Source organism: Eucalyptus grandis, chromosome 3, assembly GCF_016545825.1.
Source record: "Eucalyptus grandis isolate ANBG69807.140 chromosome 3, ASM1654582v1, whole genome shotgun sequence".
NCBI lineage: Eukaryota > Viridiplantae > Streptophyta > Magnoliopsida > Myrtales > Myrtaceae > Eucalyptus > Eucalyptus grandis.
Window position 1 is genome coordinate 23,030,992 of NC_052614.1, and position 18,370 is coordinate 23,049,361.

The 18,370-nt window shown below is 36.3% G+C and overlaps 1 protein-coding gene across 3 annotated transcripts; it reads right to left on the reverse strand.

Moving 5' to 3' along the window:
* Positions 1 to 115: 115 nt before the first annotated feature.
* LOC104431149 lies at positions 116 to 17,362 on the reverse strand. 3 transcript variants are annotated; one of them, XM_039308065.1, is made up of 10 exons: positions 17,112 to 17,240; positions 16,916 to 17,016; positions 14,812 to 14,979; positions 10,221 to 13,105; positions 8,057 to 8,821; positions 7,059 to 7,805; positions 6,481 to 6,918; positions 4,543 to 5,202; positions 864 to 1,738; positions 116 to 440 (listed from the first exon to the last, which is right to left on the reverse strand). In XM_039308065.1, exons 3-9 carry the CDS (start codon positions 14,825 to 14,827, stop codon positions 869 to 871), a joined length of 6,381 nt encoding a protein of 2,126 aa, XP_039163999.1. In that variant the 5' UTR covers positions 14,828 to 14,979; positions 16,916 to 17,016; positions 17,112 to 17,240; the 3' UTR covers positions 116 to 440; positions 864 to 868. The 3 variants fall into 3 exon arrangements, with proteins under 3 accessions (XP_039163999.1, XP_039163998.1, XP_039163997.1); XM_039308064.1 differs by lacking the exon at positions 14,812 to 14,979 and having other exon boundaries at positions 864 to 1,681; positions 17,149 to 17,362; XM_039308063.1 differs by lacking the exon at positions 14,812 to 14,979 and having other exon boundaries at positions 17,149 to 17,361.
* Between the last annotated feature and the right edge of the window lie 1,008 nt (positions 17,363 to 18,370).

The window sequence follows — 18,370 nt, forward strand, 5'->3', positions numbered from 1 at the left end:
ATTGAAAGGACATTAAATCACTAGCATTAAATTAGGACTAAATGGCCAAAAAAAAGGTTTGACTAAATTGCCATAATTATAATAAATTAATTATTTTTTTGATAATTTTTCCATCATTCTCGCTATAGTTGAGTGGGTGAAGAAATTTATTGCTACATGTCAAATCGCCAAGAAAATGGCAGTCCATAGCGATGTGTGCTGGGAGCATTACATTGTAAATCCAATGAAATATCCCCAGGATAATTAAGCAGATTCCCCACTAGATAAGCTATCAAATAAATTAGAGTAAAAGGTAAGAGAAGATATCAAAAGAAAAGGTCCAAGCAATCCTTAAGAATTTCGTGGCTACGCAAGATGAAGATCAATAGAAGTTGAAGATCTTGAGTTCAACGTCTTATATACGGGACGAGCCAATTTATCATGTTATTGGTTTCCAGCAACTGCAAAACAATATCAAAATTCAATATTTTGAGAGAATCAAGGGTAACATATAAAGGACTTGGTTCATGATACTGAGTGGCACATAGTTGCGGTTGGACAACTTTTTGGAGATTGATCACTAAATAGAGAATTGCGACCAACGCTTGACCTCTGTAAATGCGTACTACCTTACATATGTCGACGGAATAGGAAAGTCACTAAGTTTTAAATAGGAGTGAAATGGAGCAAGCATTTGGTGGACTAAACATGTTACGAATGTAAAAACTAGAAAGAATAAGAAGATTCAGGTCTTTGAAGGACTTGCTAAGGATATTTTTTTAATTGTGGTACTATATGGGAGACTTGGGATTTGATTAGAGTAAGGAGAACTCTATCCTAGAATGATTTCTACAATAACATTGTCATCAAAAGAAAGCATTTACCTGATTTACTGAATTTTGTATGGATCCTCTCTTGCCGTCACAGTTCGGATGGTGGTATTAAGGTCATCTTCCCAATGCCCTTCGTCATATTGATAGGAGAGGAGTACTTTATGTAGTTTTGGTGTCCTCAAGGCACCCTTGCAGAATATAATCATATTGGGGCACTGTGTCACAATAGTACACACCAATGATGGGAACCTAAAAGCGGAATTCGTCGGAGAGAAACTCTTAAGGCTTGGCAAACCATCAAGTGTTAGCCGTTGCAGCTTGGGGAAAGAAATCTCCTCTGCTTCATTTCCATCATCTGTTACCACGTCTTCCAATGTACCACATTCTCTTAGTATTAGCCGAGTAAGGTGCACCAAACTTGTCATTGCTGAGCAAGTCCCCATATGAACTAATCCCTCGCAATTCTGCACTTGTAAATACGTCAAACTCTGGACTGAAGTTAGAGATGGAAATAGGATTGATAAGCCGGGGCATCGCCAAACCCACAGATCTTCAATTTGTTTAAGAATTTCAGCCATCAAGGAGCCATCTTTCCAGATGCGCCTCAAGTTCCATAGGTCATGCAACCAAAGTCTCTTCAAATTTCCAAATGCCTTGAGAGGTTTTTCCCTCTCAATTATTCCTCCACATGGAGTCACTCCCTCATGTGCAAACGCATCTTCTGAAAATATCTCCTCGAAGGAACTATGTTCCACGGTAAGATATTCTAAATTGGGAAATCTTTGGAGAAAGAAGTTAGAGGGGAAACTAACATTTTCATCACGGTAGTATGCCAAAGTTAGCTCTTTGAGGTCGCCAAAGATGTCATGCTGCATCATCGCAACATCCTCCCTCGTTAATGTCAATCGCTTCAAGTGTGGAAAGACCTATGGAAATCAATTTAATAAGGCCATCAAAAGTCCATACGGTACGCTTTTTGCCTGTTTAATGTTTAACCTTCTTGGAGCCAGAAGACCAAGCATGATGACCATTGTAGATGGGATGTTTGTTGCTAATGGTGTGCCCAATTCAATCAAAATATGTTTGGAAGCGTAAAAAATGTTATACTTTTTCAAAAACCAACAAGATAAAAAGTCAATAAGTTATAGAAGTGGGTTTGTTAATGTGATGTATGTTGGTATATCGATCAAATTAAAGTTGGTAATTTCAAATAAGAATTAGTAACTTTGAAGGTGTTGTAAGTTACAATATTAGATATTGGCAGATAATAAAAGCAGTTAGTAACCTTGAAAATATAAAGAAATGTTGGTACTTCTCATAAACGAACGGGATAAAAAATTGGTAAGTGATTGAATTCAATCTGCATCATCACGCGATGAATGTCGGTACACCACCCAAATTAAGGTTGGTAATTTTGAATAAAAAATAGCAATTTTAGGCCCCATCCGTCTCACGAAAAACAATTTTTTAGGAGAATATTTTCAGATTTTTCTGATGTTCAATTTATAGAATATAAATGAGTCAAGAAAACATTTCTATCAATGGAAAAAAACACATTCAAAAATGAGGAAAATAATTTTCTCTATCATTCTTTGTCCTCTTTTTTTCACTAGACCAAGTACGCTCTCCTTAGTGCACTCATTTTAATTATTTTTTCTATTCTCTTTTAAAAACAAAAATTGAACCTTTAATTATTTTTCTCTTTATATAATTTTCTTTTCTTTCTTTTCTTCTTCCTTCTCCTTCAGCCAATCGTCACCATGACAACAACCCAAACGAGGGACAATCATGCCCAAAGCCATTGAGGCTTGAGCCTTGCCAACCTCTTGTGAGCTCAAAGCTCACCGATTTGGCGAGGTTTGAGCCCACGTATGGCCAACCGGTGGCCGTCATCAGCCTATAGCTAGTCGTCGCCCATGACAACACCCCAAACGAGGGACAATCTTTGCCCAAAGCCATCAAGGCTTAAGCCTTGCCGACCTCTTGTGAGCTCAAAGCTCACCGATTTGGCAAGGTTTGAGCCCACTTATGGCTGATTGTTGGCCATCATTGTGGCCGACAACTAGCCAAAGAAGAAGGGAAAAGAGAAAAAATAAAAAAAAAAAGAAAAAATAATTCAAATTCAATTTTTTAAAAATAAAAAAAAAAAGAAATACCACGAAAAATCTCAAATCAATACACATATGATAAATTTATCTCAAACTAATCTTTTGATCATCAAAAACCCAAATTGATAGACTTGTAACAAATTTACACTTTATTAGTTTTTGCTAAATTTTATTATCAAATTACTAAATTACTGAGTTTGGTGACATGTGATAGTTAACTAGTATACTAATTTGAGGTTTTTTTTTTTTCCTTTGTTTATCACAAGTACATTAATTTGTAGTTTTCGTGGTATTAATATAATTTTACAGAAACTAACAGAGGATAAATTTATCATAAAATTTTTACAATCAAAAAATTAATTTGGAATAAATTTATCACAGATGTATCCATTTAGGATTTTTAATGGTCAAAAAATTAGTTTGGGGTAAAATTGTCACATGTGTACCGGTTTATGATTTTTCGTGGTATTAACCCAATAAAAATAAAAACTAAAAAAATTATTAAACAAAGTGCACGAACGAAAATCAAATCCAATTTTCCATACCAAATAGTGGAAAATATTTTTCAGTTCATTTTTAGGTTTTAGTCAAACACTAGAAAATAATTTCTTGAAAAACATTTTCCAAAAGCATTACATTTTCTGCGAAACGAGTGGATCATTAAAGACATTGGTAAGTCACAAGAATAAATGTTGGTGAATTATTAAGGTAGTAATTTTGGAAGTGTAATTTTTTTTTTTTTTTGTGCTTCTCAAAACCTAACGAGATAAAAAAATCGTAAGTGATAAAGTTAGTTAGTATGTCAATGGGACGAATGCTAGTATCTTAGTCAAATTATGGTTGGTAATTTCAAATAAATATTAATACTTCAAAATTGTTGGTAATCACATAATAAATGTAGGTAGCATGTAAAAAAATGGTGAGTGATTATAATTGGTAGATATTTTAATTTGATTGGTACATTAATAAATTGATGTTGGTAATTTTAAATAGAAGTTAGTAACTTTCAAGGCGTTCATAAGCCACAAAAGTAATTGCAGGTAATTTTGAACCATAGATAAATGTCAGTAGTTGTCAAAACCTGTCAATAAATTACTAAAATGTGACTGGATAAGCAAGTTGCCCATGGTATTCGACAGTTACCAACCATCTTCATGATGTACCAGCATAAAATTCTGTTCAATAGCTAGAGCTACAGAACATCAGCAATTTACCGAACAAACATAAATTTTTAGATTTTGGCAAACCAGGAAGGTCAACTTAACTATAAAGGTAAATACTAGCTGTTAGACGTGCCGGCAACATAATGGACTAGATAACATACGAGCGGATTATTAGAAGCATGACTCTCTATGCAAGTTAATCCAATAAAACATTTATTTTTCTAGAGTGATGACTAGGATCCCTAGAATTTATACCAAAGAGTATGAGCTGGAAATAATTAACTTGAATCGTTCTCCAAGATTTTAACCAGTTCAGAAGTGAGGTTAGGTGAGCACTAGTAAGCAAGAAATGGTTGACAATTTCAATTTCCAAAAGAAAATAACAAGCACCCAAGTAGTCTGTTGATAAACCAATGAATGACAGAGGTAGAGAGCTAGAGCTAGAATTAAGTATTGTACCTTTTCTAGAGAGAGTGAAGGTTGGTTCTCATTGGTAGTACTACCATTGCAGCTTTGGATTTCAGAAGCAAATGAGAATGACTTCATTTTGCCGCAATGTCTCACTAGCAATTCCTTCAAGTGTGGCCATGTTGGAGTATAACTATTCTTGTAGAAGCTCCTGAGTTCCGGTAACTCATCTAATGTCAGGGTGGTCAATCGCGGAAAGAAGAAATCACTTGCACTCATCCTTACTCCTTCGTCTTCACTCGCTATAATGTCCTCCACCCCACAAGATTGTACTACAAGTCTTTCAAGCTTGGTTATACTTTTTGCCACGGAGCTTGGAAGTCCACTCCACACGTGCTTTAGTTTTGGAAGTCGCTCCAAATATAGTTCTCTCAATTGAGAAGTACTTGTGGAATGAGCTCCACTCATATTTAACTCTTGGATGTGAAATACCACTTCTAAAGAACCACAATCGGTCATAGTTAACTCCTCTAGATTTTGGAATCTTGTAAGGATAGTGTCAGATGAAAATATCGATGAAAGTTTCTCACAATACTCTACCATTAGTATCTTGAGTTTGCTGAAAGCGTTTGAAGCAAACTCATCTGTCCATATCTTTTCCACGTTATTCATGTGCGAGATGCACATTGACTCCATGCTAGGAAACACAATCTGTTATTTTTCATCATAATTCATTAGAGTTGACCCTCTGGCCTCTTCCATAAAGAGAGAACTTCATTTTCAAGAATAAAGAAATCACAGGATAAATATTATTGATAGAATAGAAAGAAAAGAAAAAAAGATACATCTTTTGAACAAACGCCACCTCTTGAAATCCATTTGTCACACATTTTTTCTTTTAAAGTAGAAAGTAGAATTCTTTTTAATACGTATCTCGCATTATGTTTGAGCAGTAGCATAACCCATAGCCTCCTTAGTTAGGCATCATATATTTCCCATAAACCTCCAATCTAGGCTAACTTAGATTTCACTCGTTCCAACACACACCATGCACAATAGCAAATATACTCTGCCATTTTTTTGTACCATTTAGAAAATGTAGCCAGCATCTTTTTTCCCATGAACTTTTATGATTCTGAACCTACCCTGCTATGCACTTCCATTCCATACCATTAATTGCTAACATATGTGTCGTATAGTAGTAAAATGACACCATCATTGAATTTAGATTCCATGTCACTGCAATTAAGATATTTGCATATAATATTTGTAGCAGCAAATTCTCTTGTCATGCATAGCAATTATTGGTTCTTGTGGAGCCACGAATACAGAGTTGCTGAACACCAAAGCTCCTCTGTTTAGCATTTGATTGAGTTCACTATTTTGAACCCAAAAAGAAAAATATTAAGTTAATTACTTGCAGTTTAAGTCATAATCTTTGTAATTTATCTTAGGGATAATGACAGAAGGAATCAATGTAGGACAGAAAATATGATAAAAATTGCAGATTTGAAAAACAGATGGACTTAACAAGTCCCGAAATGCGTAAGGAGTGTGAATATTACAACTTGAATTATTATTAAAAAAAAAAAGACTTAAATGAAGTACTGGACAAGTTTTAGGACTCATCGTGTCATTATCCCTTGATCTTACATTAAATAAGATTTGAATTCGAGCCACCCTCTGTAGCATAGTAAAGACTCTAAATTAGTTAAGGAGCTTGGCCTCTCAGCAATATTTGTACTTCAGTTACGGTGTTACCGTTACATTAGTCTAAATTTTAAAATGAATGAAAATATTTAATTTTTTGAAATCAGGATAAGTTTAGATATGTGTTAATATGTTTACATCAGAGAAGTTTCTAATTAAATAAAATTCTATAATTTCTAAAAGAATACAATGACTGAGCATAAATCACCACACATTGTCAAGCTCATACCATCAGAGACAAGAATTCTAGATATGCCATTAAAGAAAACAAGTGCAAACCTTTTCGACTGGCAAAAGCGATTGCTCTCTATAGCATGTATCTCCTAGAATCACCTTCACAGCTTTACAATCTTCAATACTTAACTGTTTCAGCAAGGGCCACTCTGAAATATGCTTCTCATGACAGAAACTTCTGAGTTTTGGCATGTTGTGAATATATAGAGTGACAAGTTGAGGAATAATAATTTTGTTGGCTGCTTCTTCAGATTTCTCCTCTTCTCTGCCAACAATGTACTCCATCTCTCCACAACCACCTAGACTAAGAGATTGGAGATGTCCCAGACTTTTGGCCATAGACATTGTAAAAAGGTTTCTCAGACACGGGCAGTCCTCAACTCTTATAGAAGTTAGGCTGTGAAAGCAAGTGGACTCACTCTCCCATAATTCTCTCGATTCAATTCCTGTTAGGCGTAGCTCTTCTAAATTGGGAAGTATGACCTACAGAAAAGTCATTTGGCTAAAGTCACAATGAATGATATAGAAGTAAAGTTGCTTACAAATCCAGAACATCATAAAGAAGAAACCAAATCACATGAGTAGCGATACTGCTGAGAGAAAGGAAAGAGAAAGAGGAAAACCTTCTTGTCAAATAAACAATATGGACCTTTGTCAAAACCAGCAGTTCGCTCATTCATCTCCTTGCTTGCTGCAAGCGGCCTCAGTATAAATGCCTTGAGTTCAGAGCATTCCATAATTGAGAGATTTTGTAGGGAGGGAAACTCATATGCACCACTTCCTGAGCTGAAACTAGTCAAGCTCTTAAGGGAACAAAGCTTCAATGTACATAAATGAGAGAACTTCACTGCCTTCAACTTTTGCTCTTCACCTTCTTCCACTGCAATTATTTGCTGCATGTTAACGCAACGAGAAATATCTAGCATCTCAAGTTTATCTAGAGTTCTCGCTGTATCCTTTGTGAAGAGATATCTCAACTCGTCACAACAACGCAAGCTAACATCAATCAGACTAGGAAGACTGAACTTTGCTTTGGTGCTGCTTGTCACAATCGCATTAAGCCTTGGCAGGTGCCACAACTTCACTTCTTTTAGGTCTAAGAAGGTCAGACATTTTGGCCTTTTCTTAGTATTGACATAGACATGTTCCATTAATGCTTCCAAAGAAGTACACTCGACCACCTCAATCATTTTCAGGCTCTGGAGCCTCTCTATTAAAGTTGATGGAAAAATATGAGACAGATTTTCACAATCTTTGACCGAGATGGATGCTAGTTTGCAGAATGATTCTTCAGGGATTTCGTTGTGCCATATTCTCCTCAACCCGCACAATGACAGGAGTGTCAACTCTTCCAAGCTTGGAAAATGAACTTGCATGACAGGACTATATGTTAGTTCCTTGACATTGAACTCCTAAAAGTCCTGATTTGGATGCTCTAATATGTTAGTATATTCTCATCAAGTTGATTACCCAAGACTATCCAATAGCATGAAAAAACAACATATGCATGGAGGAGCAAGAGGCTGTATAGTACATGCTAACTGGCCGAGTTTTCCACTGGTATACCGAGAATAATTTCTACGATAAACAAAAATAGAAAGTTCCAAAAATGTTTACTCACATTTTGATTGAAGAAGACAGGCAATGACAAGCCAGAGTTGATACAACCAAATGCTTGTTGTAAACTTGTATCAGTTGTCATTGACTGTTGCTTTCCTTCAAATGAAGAAAAAGTCATCATTTTGGGGCATCCAGATACTCTCAGTCTTGTTAAGGATGGACAGTGAATATAGAACTTTCCATTAGAGAATGTCCTGAGACTTGGTAATGCCTCAAGAGACAAGGAGGTTAACAGAGGGAACACTAAAGTGTCCATGGTCGTAGCTTTCTCTGATTCTTCTTCTTGCTCCATAATTTCCTTAATCAGTTTACAGCTCACTACTTCTATTTCTTTCATTTGCCCAAGTGCTTTAGCCATGGAAGAAGAAAAAAGAAACCTCAGGTTCTCACAATTTTGCACCTTCAATGCCCTTAAGTTTCGGAAACACAATGCTCTTCTTGGATTCTTGTTCCATATGTGTCCCAAACTTGGTAAGTCACTCAAGGTTAATTTGGTCAATCGTGATAGAATCTCAACATCCCCATTGATTGTCAATCCTTCAAGGTCAAATACTTCTCGTATTAGTTGACATCTCTCAATGGTTATGGCTTCCAAATTCTGTAACTTCATTAGCAAACTTGAGGGGATGATGCTCAAGAGAAACATGCAATCCTCTACTTTTAGAAATTTTAGATTGCTCACATCTGATAGAAATTGAGAGTTCCATATCTCTTTCAATTTGGGAAGTTCAGACAGTGTCAAGGACTCCAACCATGGCAATGAAACCTTAAGAAGCCATGAGAATAACGTTACGAAGGCATATGCATCATTCTTTTTTAGCTGGGAGGGGTGAATAACCCCACATAATTTCATTAAAATGCGTGCAACTAGAAATTATGAACAAGTGTTGTGTGTATGTCATATAATAGATTTAAAGATAATGGAAGAAAAGGCAGAGGAGTGAATTTTTTTTATTTCTAACTTATTCTCTCTTTATAATTTAAAAACTTTATATTTACTTGTCATTTACCTTATATGTATTCGGACGTCATGACATATACATAATAATAAGAGAGACTTTAGAATCCCTGAATTACTGGTGTTATTGAATTCACCCTCACATTTTGTGCTTTCTGCCTAAATTTTACAAATTCATGTTGTATATAATTTCTAACCAATAGCTTTAAATTGAATTGACAAATATCTCAAAACTATATTTTCAATTGATTTGCAAGTGCAATGTGAGTCTGGAATTTTTTTCTCAAAGTATTTGAAGAAAAAAAAATCTCTTATCAAAAGATTGAAAGTAAACAAGGTCAAAAAAGAAAAAAGAAAAAAAAAAGAATAAAGAAGGGGTTCCTCACTATAAGATCCATGAACTAATGAATTAGTCACGACAGCACCCATGTGGGCATCGTCGTCAATTTCATCAAGGAGTTTTACCTATATAAGGACCTAAGATACTCTTTCTCATTATAAGAAAGTTGATCTATGTGGAAAGCTTAGTCATCTAGCCAAGAAAAAGAATATGTCCATGAATGTATGTGTTCACATATATAATTTTGCCATTAAAAAATGATAAATGTTTAGACTACTTAAAACATCTATATATAGCATGGTGCTTATTTAACTATGTCGATAACATTAACACAAATAAAGCACGAGGTAATAAACTAATATATAATTCTTTTTCATGCGATCATATATCACATAGAAATTCCAATTTGAAAAATTAAATTTTTATTTGTCTTAATTGTCCTAGAAAGCAGAATCTCAAAGACAAATTATTTATCACATTAGTACTCATAATTTAGACGCACATATCAGAAGTGAATTGAGGGAATTCTAAAGTCAATGCTTCAATGTGTTTATAAATGAAATATCTATATAATCACATTTGAATAAAATCTATACTTTTTTTAACACAAAATAGTAAAAGATCCAAATGTTACTACCTTCATTCGTGTTATTTTATTTGTCTTCCCCCAGATTTCATTAACGAGGGTATCGCTAATTAAGTAATGAGTTAACCCGTGCTTTAACCAAGTATATTTCTGTGACCGACAGATTTAATTGAAGGTAATGTCCATGTTTATGATCACAAATCTAATCGAAGAAGGTTTCCTCCAATTAGGATGGTCCCCATGTAGAAAAACATGACCCTTCTATGAAGCATGAAATTTACCTGGTGCGCATCAAAAAATACGACTGAATGATCCACAGTTTCATGGAAGCTCGCCATCTTTGTCAAGTTGCGTAATGTCAGCCTACGCAAATTGCATGAATTCACTGTGGGATCATCATTTATTTCAATTTTGTCTTCATCTGCCTCGGCATCGGCAACAATCAGCTGCATTAAGTGGCATCTGCTTATTTCAATCTCTTCGAGTTGCAAGAATATCCTCGTCATGGGAAATGTAAACAAATGTTTGATTTCACCACAATTGTCCACTTTCACAATCTTTAATTTGCTTAAGGATTCTGAGGAGAGACAGCCTCGACATATCTTTTCCAATTTGTTCAAATTCTCGAGAAACAACGATTCCAATTTCGTAAATGCAGTGCACTGGACATTCTCCATTGAGTGAACAATGTATTGAACTGATGGGCTATTTTGAACGTGAAGATGCTTCAATTCTTGGAAACCTTCGATGCACAAATCGTGAATTGTATCGATGCCACCTTGCAATCCATCCAAGTGGAGATCTTGTGTTATCCTCAAACATCTCTGCACCCACTTTTCAAGAAGATTGCCTGAATCCAGCTTGAGCTTTAAAGTTTTGGATTCTTTGTATTCACCTGACCAATCCCAAACATCCCCAATTTGGATTTTATACTTGTTCAATTTCCCAAATGGCAGATCTCTTGAGAGATTAGCAGAATGAGGAATGGCGATGTATAAAGTGCTCAACTTTTTCATACTCTTCAACTCAGCCAGGCTGGCGTTGCTTTGCGATGGTTCATCCTCGGCCTCCCACTGATCAAAACTGTCTTCCATGTATAGTTCTTCTAAATTAACCAAGCTTCCAAGCACGCCACGTTCAATAACTTTAAGCCTAGAGCACCCTCTCAAGTCCAAAAATCTCAATTCTGTTAGTCCACCTATTTCTGGGGGCAACCGAGCGATTGTAGAGTCTAGGAAACTTAGGAACTGTAATCCTTTCAGCTTTCCAAGAACAGTCACATCATCCAAATGGCAGAAATCAAGGGATAGCGACTTGAGGTTTTCAAGGGACTCAATCGACGAAGGTAGAGAGGTTAAAGATAAGCCAGTCAAGTCCAAGACTTGGAGCTTCTTCATAGATTTAAAAAATAAATCGTGAATTTTGAGAGATGGGTTGTCTTCGAATAACAGAAGCATCCTCAAGTTTGGGCAGTCCAATTTTTCAGGGAGCTCATCAATGCCAACATAAGGGAAGGATATCGTGGTGCATTTTCTTAGCTCATCCTCGGACCATTCTTTAAACCCATAATCCTTCCTCCCGACCAAGGCATTCCATTTCATGTCCATAAATTCATCATGCATAGAGCTGGCCACGTCAACAAATATGTCATGCATTTTGAATCGTTCCATATCATCACTTTCTAGTAACAACGAAGAGTCCTGCAGGGTATGTAGATCCTCAATCAACCTATCTCTAGCTTTTTGGATGGTGTTGTTGAATTTTTTAAACAAACCCAAACCCATGCAGTAGACAAGGGAATCCCTCATGGAAATTCTCCCAGAGGTTAGAGCACAAACCAGGAACAATGATCTGATCCTTTCATCTTTCAAGTCATTGTAACTTAGTTCCACAAGTGATTTTACATCCGACAGGTCTCTATTAGTTGAAGCATTCCTCCAAGCAGCCAAATCTTTGTGCTTCAACCCTTTTGCCAACGGAACAATCAAAAGTGGCAAGCCTCCGCAATTCTTGACCACTCCATCTACCCAGGTTTCAAACTTAGGATCATTAACTCTATTCCCCATTGTTCTTTCAAAGAGTCTTCGGGCTTCTTCATGCTTTAACTCATCGAGTCGGAATTCTTGCTCAAAGCCCATGGCAATACGCAAAACATCTCGATTTCTTGATGTAAGTAATAGCTTGCAGCCTCTTGCTTTATTATCATCTCCACAAGGGATTCCAATTTCCTTCAACTCTAACTTCTCCCATAGATCATCTAAAATGATGAGAACATTTTTCTTAGGATCACTCTCTAATGCCTCACGCAAACGATATGCTCTCCCACGGACAGTTTTCTCATTCATCAAGTGCAGGCCTAGTACGTCAGTGATTTCTTTTTGGATTCTTTTTAGATTGGGATTGCGTGATACATTTGCCATGGCAACCACATCAAACAAATTCTCTTCTTTAACTCGCCTTTCGACATCCTCCAAAAGCTTGGACTTGCCAACCCCTCCTGGTCCATACACCCCAATCACACGCACCCTGTCATCAGCTATAGCCTTCATTACATCCCCTGTGATTAAAGCCCTCGACTTTAGGCCATCTTCTTTCTTGTCAACAGGTCTTGCAGTGGAAGTGGTGGCATTGACAAATCCTATCGGAGTATTCTCATAGTAGACCTTCTCGAAGTTACTATTTTGGCTTTTTTGATGGAGTCCATGAATGACTTTAGTTATCTTCTTCACCTTCCTACCAATTGGATGGCGCACCACAGGATTGGGAAGCCACCCACGGAAGCAAGCACTCTTTTCACTTTCGCCATGTTTTAACAGGTTTTCTGCTTCCTTAGACTCCTTTTTCACACTCTCCAACCAATCCTCAACAGCAGTTTGAATAGGTTTTCTGTTACACCAGGCTTCATCAACAACGTGCTGTACTCTTTGCCTTGCAGTCTCCAACTCCTTGACTTCATTTTTGAGATCTTCCACGTAACTCTTGTAGAACAGCACGTACCCAAATTGGCGGCCGTTGGGAGCAACCAGATACTCACCAAGTTTTGATGCAATGCCGGCTACAAAATCCTCGATCATGTCTTCCTTTTTTCCTATAAATTTCTTTCCAACCCTTTTTTTCCTCTTGTTATGTCTCCTTCTTTTGCTTAAACAAATAGGGGCGAAAGGAACTGAACAGAGAACGGAACTAATCACTCGACGTATGAAAAGAAAGAAAGAGCAAAGTGATAAAACAACGAGAACAGTGGAACAAAACCAGATAGATAGAGAGAGAGACAGAGAGACAGAGAGACTGAGGAATATGCAGATGATCTTACGGGGATACGCAACACGTTACTGGTCTACGACGAGCAATAAAAGGCTAAATATTTCTTCTGTTGTCCTTGTTTTCTTCATTTTTTTGTTTCTTGACAATGGGGATAACTCTTCGGGGGCTCCAACAAATTTTACTTCACAATTCCACGCTCTCAAAGTGTTAATGAGTGAGAGTTCAAGTGTGTCAGCCCTATCCCGCCCCGCTACTCCTCCCATTTGTGATTTTCTAACATATTATATTTAGTTACTCTAATGTATTTGAATTGCCAGCAATAGTTCACAATGTGGAGAAATATGGACTATAACTCATTAGAGAAAAATCTGACTTAATATAAAAAATATAAAACGAAGGTAGAATAAGAAATCTTATTAAGTGAATAGTACAAAAAAAGTGACCAACAAATTACTATAATTAAGTACTAAGTCATTCTCAGGAAATTGACAAAACTTTTAGCATATTTTAAATAAGATAAATTTAAGCTAGTATAATTGTTATGGGATTTTTCAAAATCATATATTCTTGTAATGCCAATCTTAATTGGTACCATGCTATTTTACAATTGAAATTTAATGAAATTACTGTCATTTGAAAAAGAGTTCCCAAGTTTGTGGAGATTACTAATACGGAGAATTTGTGAATTTAATTATTTTTCCAATGATTATTTCTTTTTGAAATACAAAGGGAGATTCAGAATGATAAACTTATAAAGTATTAAAAAAGGAGAAGCAGTGGCGGTAGTGGGGGACAAAACATGATAAATAAAAAGTAAGAAGTCATGGACCGAGACATCCTTGATAGTGAGTTTAATTCGGTGACTTGAGATATATTTTCTTTTTGTATAAAATCATTTTTCCATGATCGTAGAGCTGATTTAATTAACAACTTATTTATTTCCGAACATAGATTTTTGTTTTTTTGGTATGAAACATAAAATTATTTTAATTAGTTATTTAACAAAAACAGAAGGGTAGAGATAGGTATATTAGTTCTTCAGTTGTTTCCATACGTCGAATGTTATTTTCGTCAGTTGACAATGAAAGATGTGTCTCCAATGAACAAGAGGTTAGAAATAGCACTATCAATGAATTTATAATATGAGTCTTTTAAGTCAATATGTTTTCGTGAGCCAAATTGGAGGGAATAATGTTAATCCATCATTTGAGCCTCTAGAAGAAATAGACGATCGTGAAGAATATATAAAAGTACAAAATTATTTCTAGGAGCACCTTGTCCTAGCACACAGGAGCAAGGTATAATCGCTAACACATAAAGCAAGTTCTCCATTTGAAAATAAAAGCTCCTACGGGTGCCGGTTCACCAAATAGATTCTTTCGTTTTAGTAATTGGCAGGCAAGATACGCTAGTTCACTTGGTGTTTTTGGATATGTAACAAAAGAATTCAGACAGACCGGCTATGTTGATTCGAGCAAGTGTGCAAAGGAAAATTACATACTACATTCTACGAGCATGTTACACGGCTCAAACGAACCGAGTACGTGTCAACAGGAACAAAAGCGGGCTACTATTAAAACATAAGAACTTGTGGCTTTAGAGACGTACTTATTATCTTGGCCATGCAACCCCAAGCGAAGACTTCATTAAATGAAATTTGTCCATTGCTGGCAACAGCATTCTCTCTACCAAAAGTCTCATGTCATATAGGTGTAGCTATGAAGGAAGAGACCATGATGAGTTGCACGTGGTAGCATTCATCTTTGAGGCTGCAAGCTGCAAAAGAGTTGGAATGAAGAATGGAGCTGTGTGGGTGGTTCTTGCAAGTATAGGAGGGGACGGTGATTATTACAGGTTTATAAGTACCAGTGATTTAGAGTCGTAAAGCTCTCTCTTTAGCTATTCAGGAAAATATACAATCTATTACCATCTTTACTTTTTACTACACCTATTTTCTCACAATTTACTTTCTCAGTGCAATTTATAGTTTTCTTGCAATGATTTATTTTTATCCACAGTTAGCTTCAGATAAATTGGAAATCCGTTAAATCCCCACTTCATGCACTTTGTGAGTGAGTAATAAAGCTGTCAAGTGATCTCGGCTGCTCTTGGCGCAATTTTTCTTTTGTCATATTTAATAGATTTTGGTCAAGCTTTAGTTTGTCTTATGTTGAGACATATTGTCCCCTTTAATTTTCTCTCAAGGGTGCATCGATATTGAGAGATAACTTTACAAATCGTATTTGGATAAATATCATTTTGTCCATGATTTTAAATGTATTCTGAGAAAATTTATTTCTCACAAAGAAAAACTAAGAGATGCGTATGTGATCATGTGCATCCCTTGTTTTGTGTGGACACAACAAGGGTAGCAGAGGTGCCACTTACTAAGATAACTTGAGGATATCAATGATTTGCTATGATCCGGATGAGTTTCCTAGGAGCTTAACGATGCTTACTATACTCTCTTGTTCATGGAGAAGATAAGCATTCACTTTGCTTAAACAAGTTTTAGACAGCAAGTAGATACTTATTGATCTACATTCAGAATATTGAGGATGAGGCCTTGACCTAGAAAAGGATGACAAAAAGTATTAAACAGAAAAATCAAGCCAAATATTCAACATTTGTTCTATCATTAGTTATCACATGAGGTTGTGAGCTTGAGGCTCCCAGTTGGGCCCTATTTAGTAAGATAATGTAGTCATGTTCAATTCAATGTCCTAAGCATAATAAATTACAAGGATTAAGTCAGGACAACATGGACATCACTCATGTTAACATTTGTTGTAAGCCACTGATCAAAGGCATGATGCAAGAAAGTTTCCTTCAATCAGGAATGGGAAATAAAGACCTTTGCATATATTATGGTATTATGTGTGTGTGTGTATATATATATATATGTATATGTATATGTATGTCCATTTATCTTTTTGTTATCAAATGGAGGAAGTTTGGACAGCATTAATTTGCATAGGACTCTCTCTCTCTCTCTCCCCTTGAAAAGTTTCTTTTTTTTTTTGGATCCTCTCGCTTCATAAAAGGACAAAGCAGGTTTAAAGCAACGATGTCCAATTCCCCTTTATGGATAAAAATATATTAACCAATGGTGAGGGCCCTTAATTAAAGATTATCATATACCCGCCTTTCAAGAAAAATTGGAGGACTTATAGTCTACGATTCCGTTCTCTGATTATAGGCAATGTTTTGAAAACGGTACCGGAGGTTGAACTGGAGAGAGAGTAAGTATGCGCTAGTTCAACCCGTCCTACCGTTTATGCCAACTGGTTTCAGTACATAGAATGAAGCAAGAAAAATATGCAATATATGTAATGATAATTTTGAAAATGTTTGTTCGAAACAGGTAATATTCGCATGCTTTAAAGGATCCACGTTTTGCAATGAGAGAATCTGTGATCACAGACTTGCTAATTTTCCAAGTTCACCATACTGTATTCAAGTTAAAAATTACGCTACCAACAAGAAGATGGTTGAGCATGATGTCACACAATGACCATTTTAGGGACATACAAAAGCTCAGAGAGATCAATATTGGTGCCTCTGAAATGAGTTCATGTTGCAGTTAGTTCACCCATTTTTATGCTTCTATGCTTTTTGGGATATAATCAATAGAACCAGATTACCAAAGAGGGGTGAAAGTGAAACAAACGCTGATAGGACACCAAAAGTAGATACGTAATGACGGACATACCAGGAGTGACTACACTGTAAAGGATGCAAGAGGAGCCGAGATTTCTTGGCTGCTGGCTTGTCAGCAAGACGGATGAAGAGGAATTCTGGCCAACATCGGTCCTGACAACAACAGAACATATGTGGACACTGTCAGCGCAATCTGAAAACAAGTGAACCCTGTCGAGGAAGAAAGCAACGGGGAACTGAAAATTCACCGAAGAGGAAAGCTGATCGAGGAAGATGTTCCACTACCTTTGGCTTCGACTTGGAACGACTAGATGATGAAGGGATTTTATGCTCAGTTCTTGCAATGGGCCAACGATGGAGAGAAAGACAGGATCAGACATGTAATGGCCGATGATATATTAAAACCAATCTGTGTTAAGAGCAAGCAGATCAGAGGGGAACTCTTTGAACATACTTTTAGGTATATTAGGATAATAAAATATACCATCTTTCGCTCTTCCGGTGACTATACAATCAATAAAAAAGGAACTAGTGGCTAAAGGGCAAGCAGCCACTTGGCCATCATCATAAGGAGCACTATTCACTCTACTTTAGGAATCCTTTATAGATAACTAGAATCCTCGGCGATTATGTCTCTGTCTTGTACTAACCATTGCATCAAAAAAGAAATATTAATCTCTTTCCACGCGTTTATGAGCAAGAAAGGGGAATCTTATAACGTGGTCATGTAAATTATTGCTCGCTATTCAGAGCTTGTCTTTATTAGAAGGGAAGGTTCGGGGAAAAACGCCTTACTTTACAGGACCCCACCGCTCCACGACTTTCGCAAAGCCTGGTCAATAAGGAATCATGCCTTTTGGTTGAGTGGAAAGAAATAACTCAGAAGACCTTGACCATAATTTCGTCAATAAAGGAGATGGTTACGTGAATCTTAAAGAATAACATCATTTAATAATTAATTTCTAGTATTAACATCCTGAAACTAACGTAAGTATCGTTTGTATTTTGGCCAAAGACTTTAACGTTGATTAAATTAAAACTTATTTCAGCAAAAGACCAATTATTTGAGAACGTCTAACAGCAATAGACCAATTTGAGACCATATCTCTCTTCGGCTGAAGGTTGGCCATAGACCAATTTGTGTTATTTTGACTCGGTACTGCTCTAACTCCACTCTTGACGAAAAGTTTTTCCGATCCAACGGGTGCTGGTGCCGCATACATTTTCTAAGTGTTTCATGAAATCAAGGCTTTTTCCGCATCTGATCCGAATAAACTATGCTGTGATTTTGTTGAGCTTTTAGGAACCATCAACTCGAATTCTCTGATTTTTCTTCCTACAAAAACCTTTCATAAAGTACTTGATATGTCCCGATATGCATCAAATCAGGGATTTATGTGCATTCATGTGGAATAGTCGACTTTAAAAGTTAAGGCATTCCATGCTTTTAATTAATAAAAAAGTTTCACAAGGAAAAATAATTTTTTTAATTTTCTTTATTTAGGAC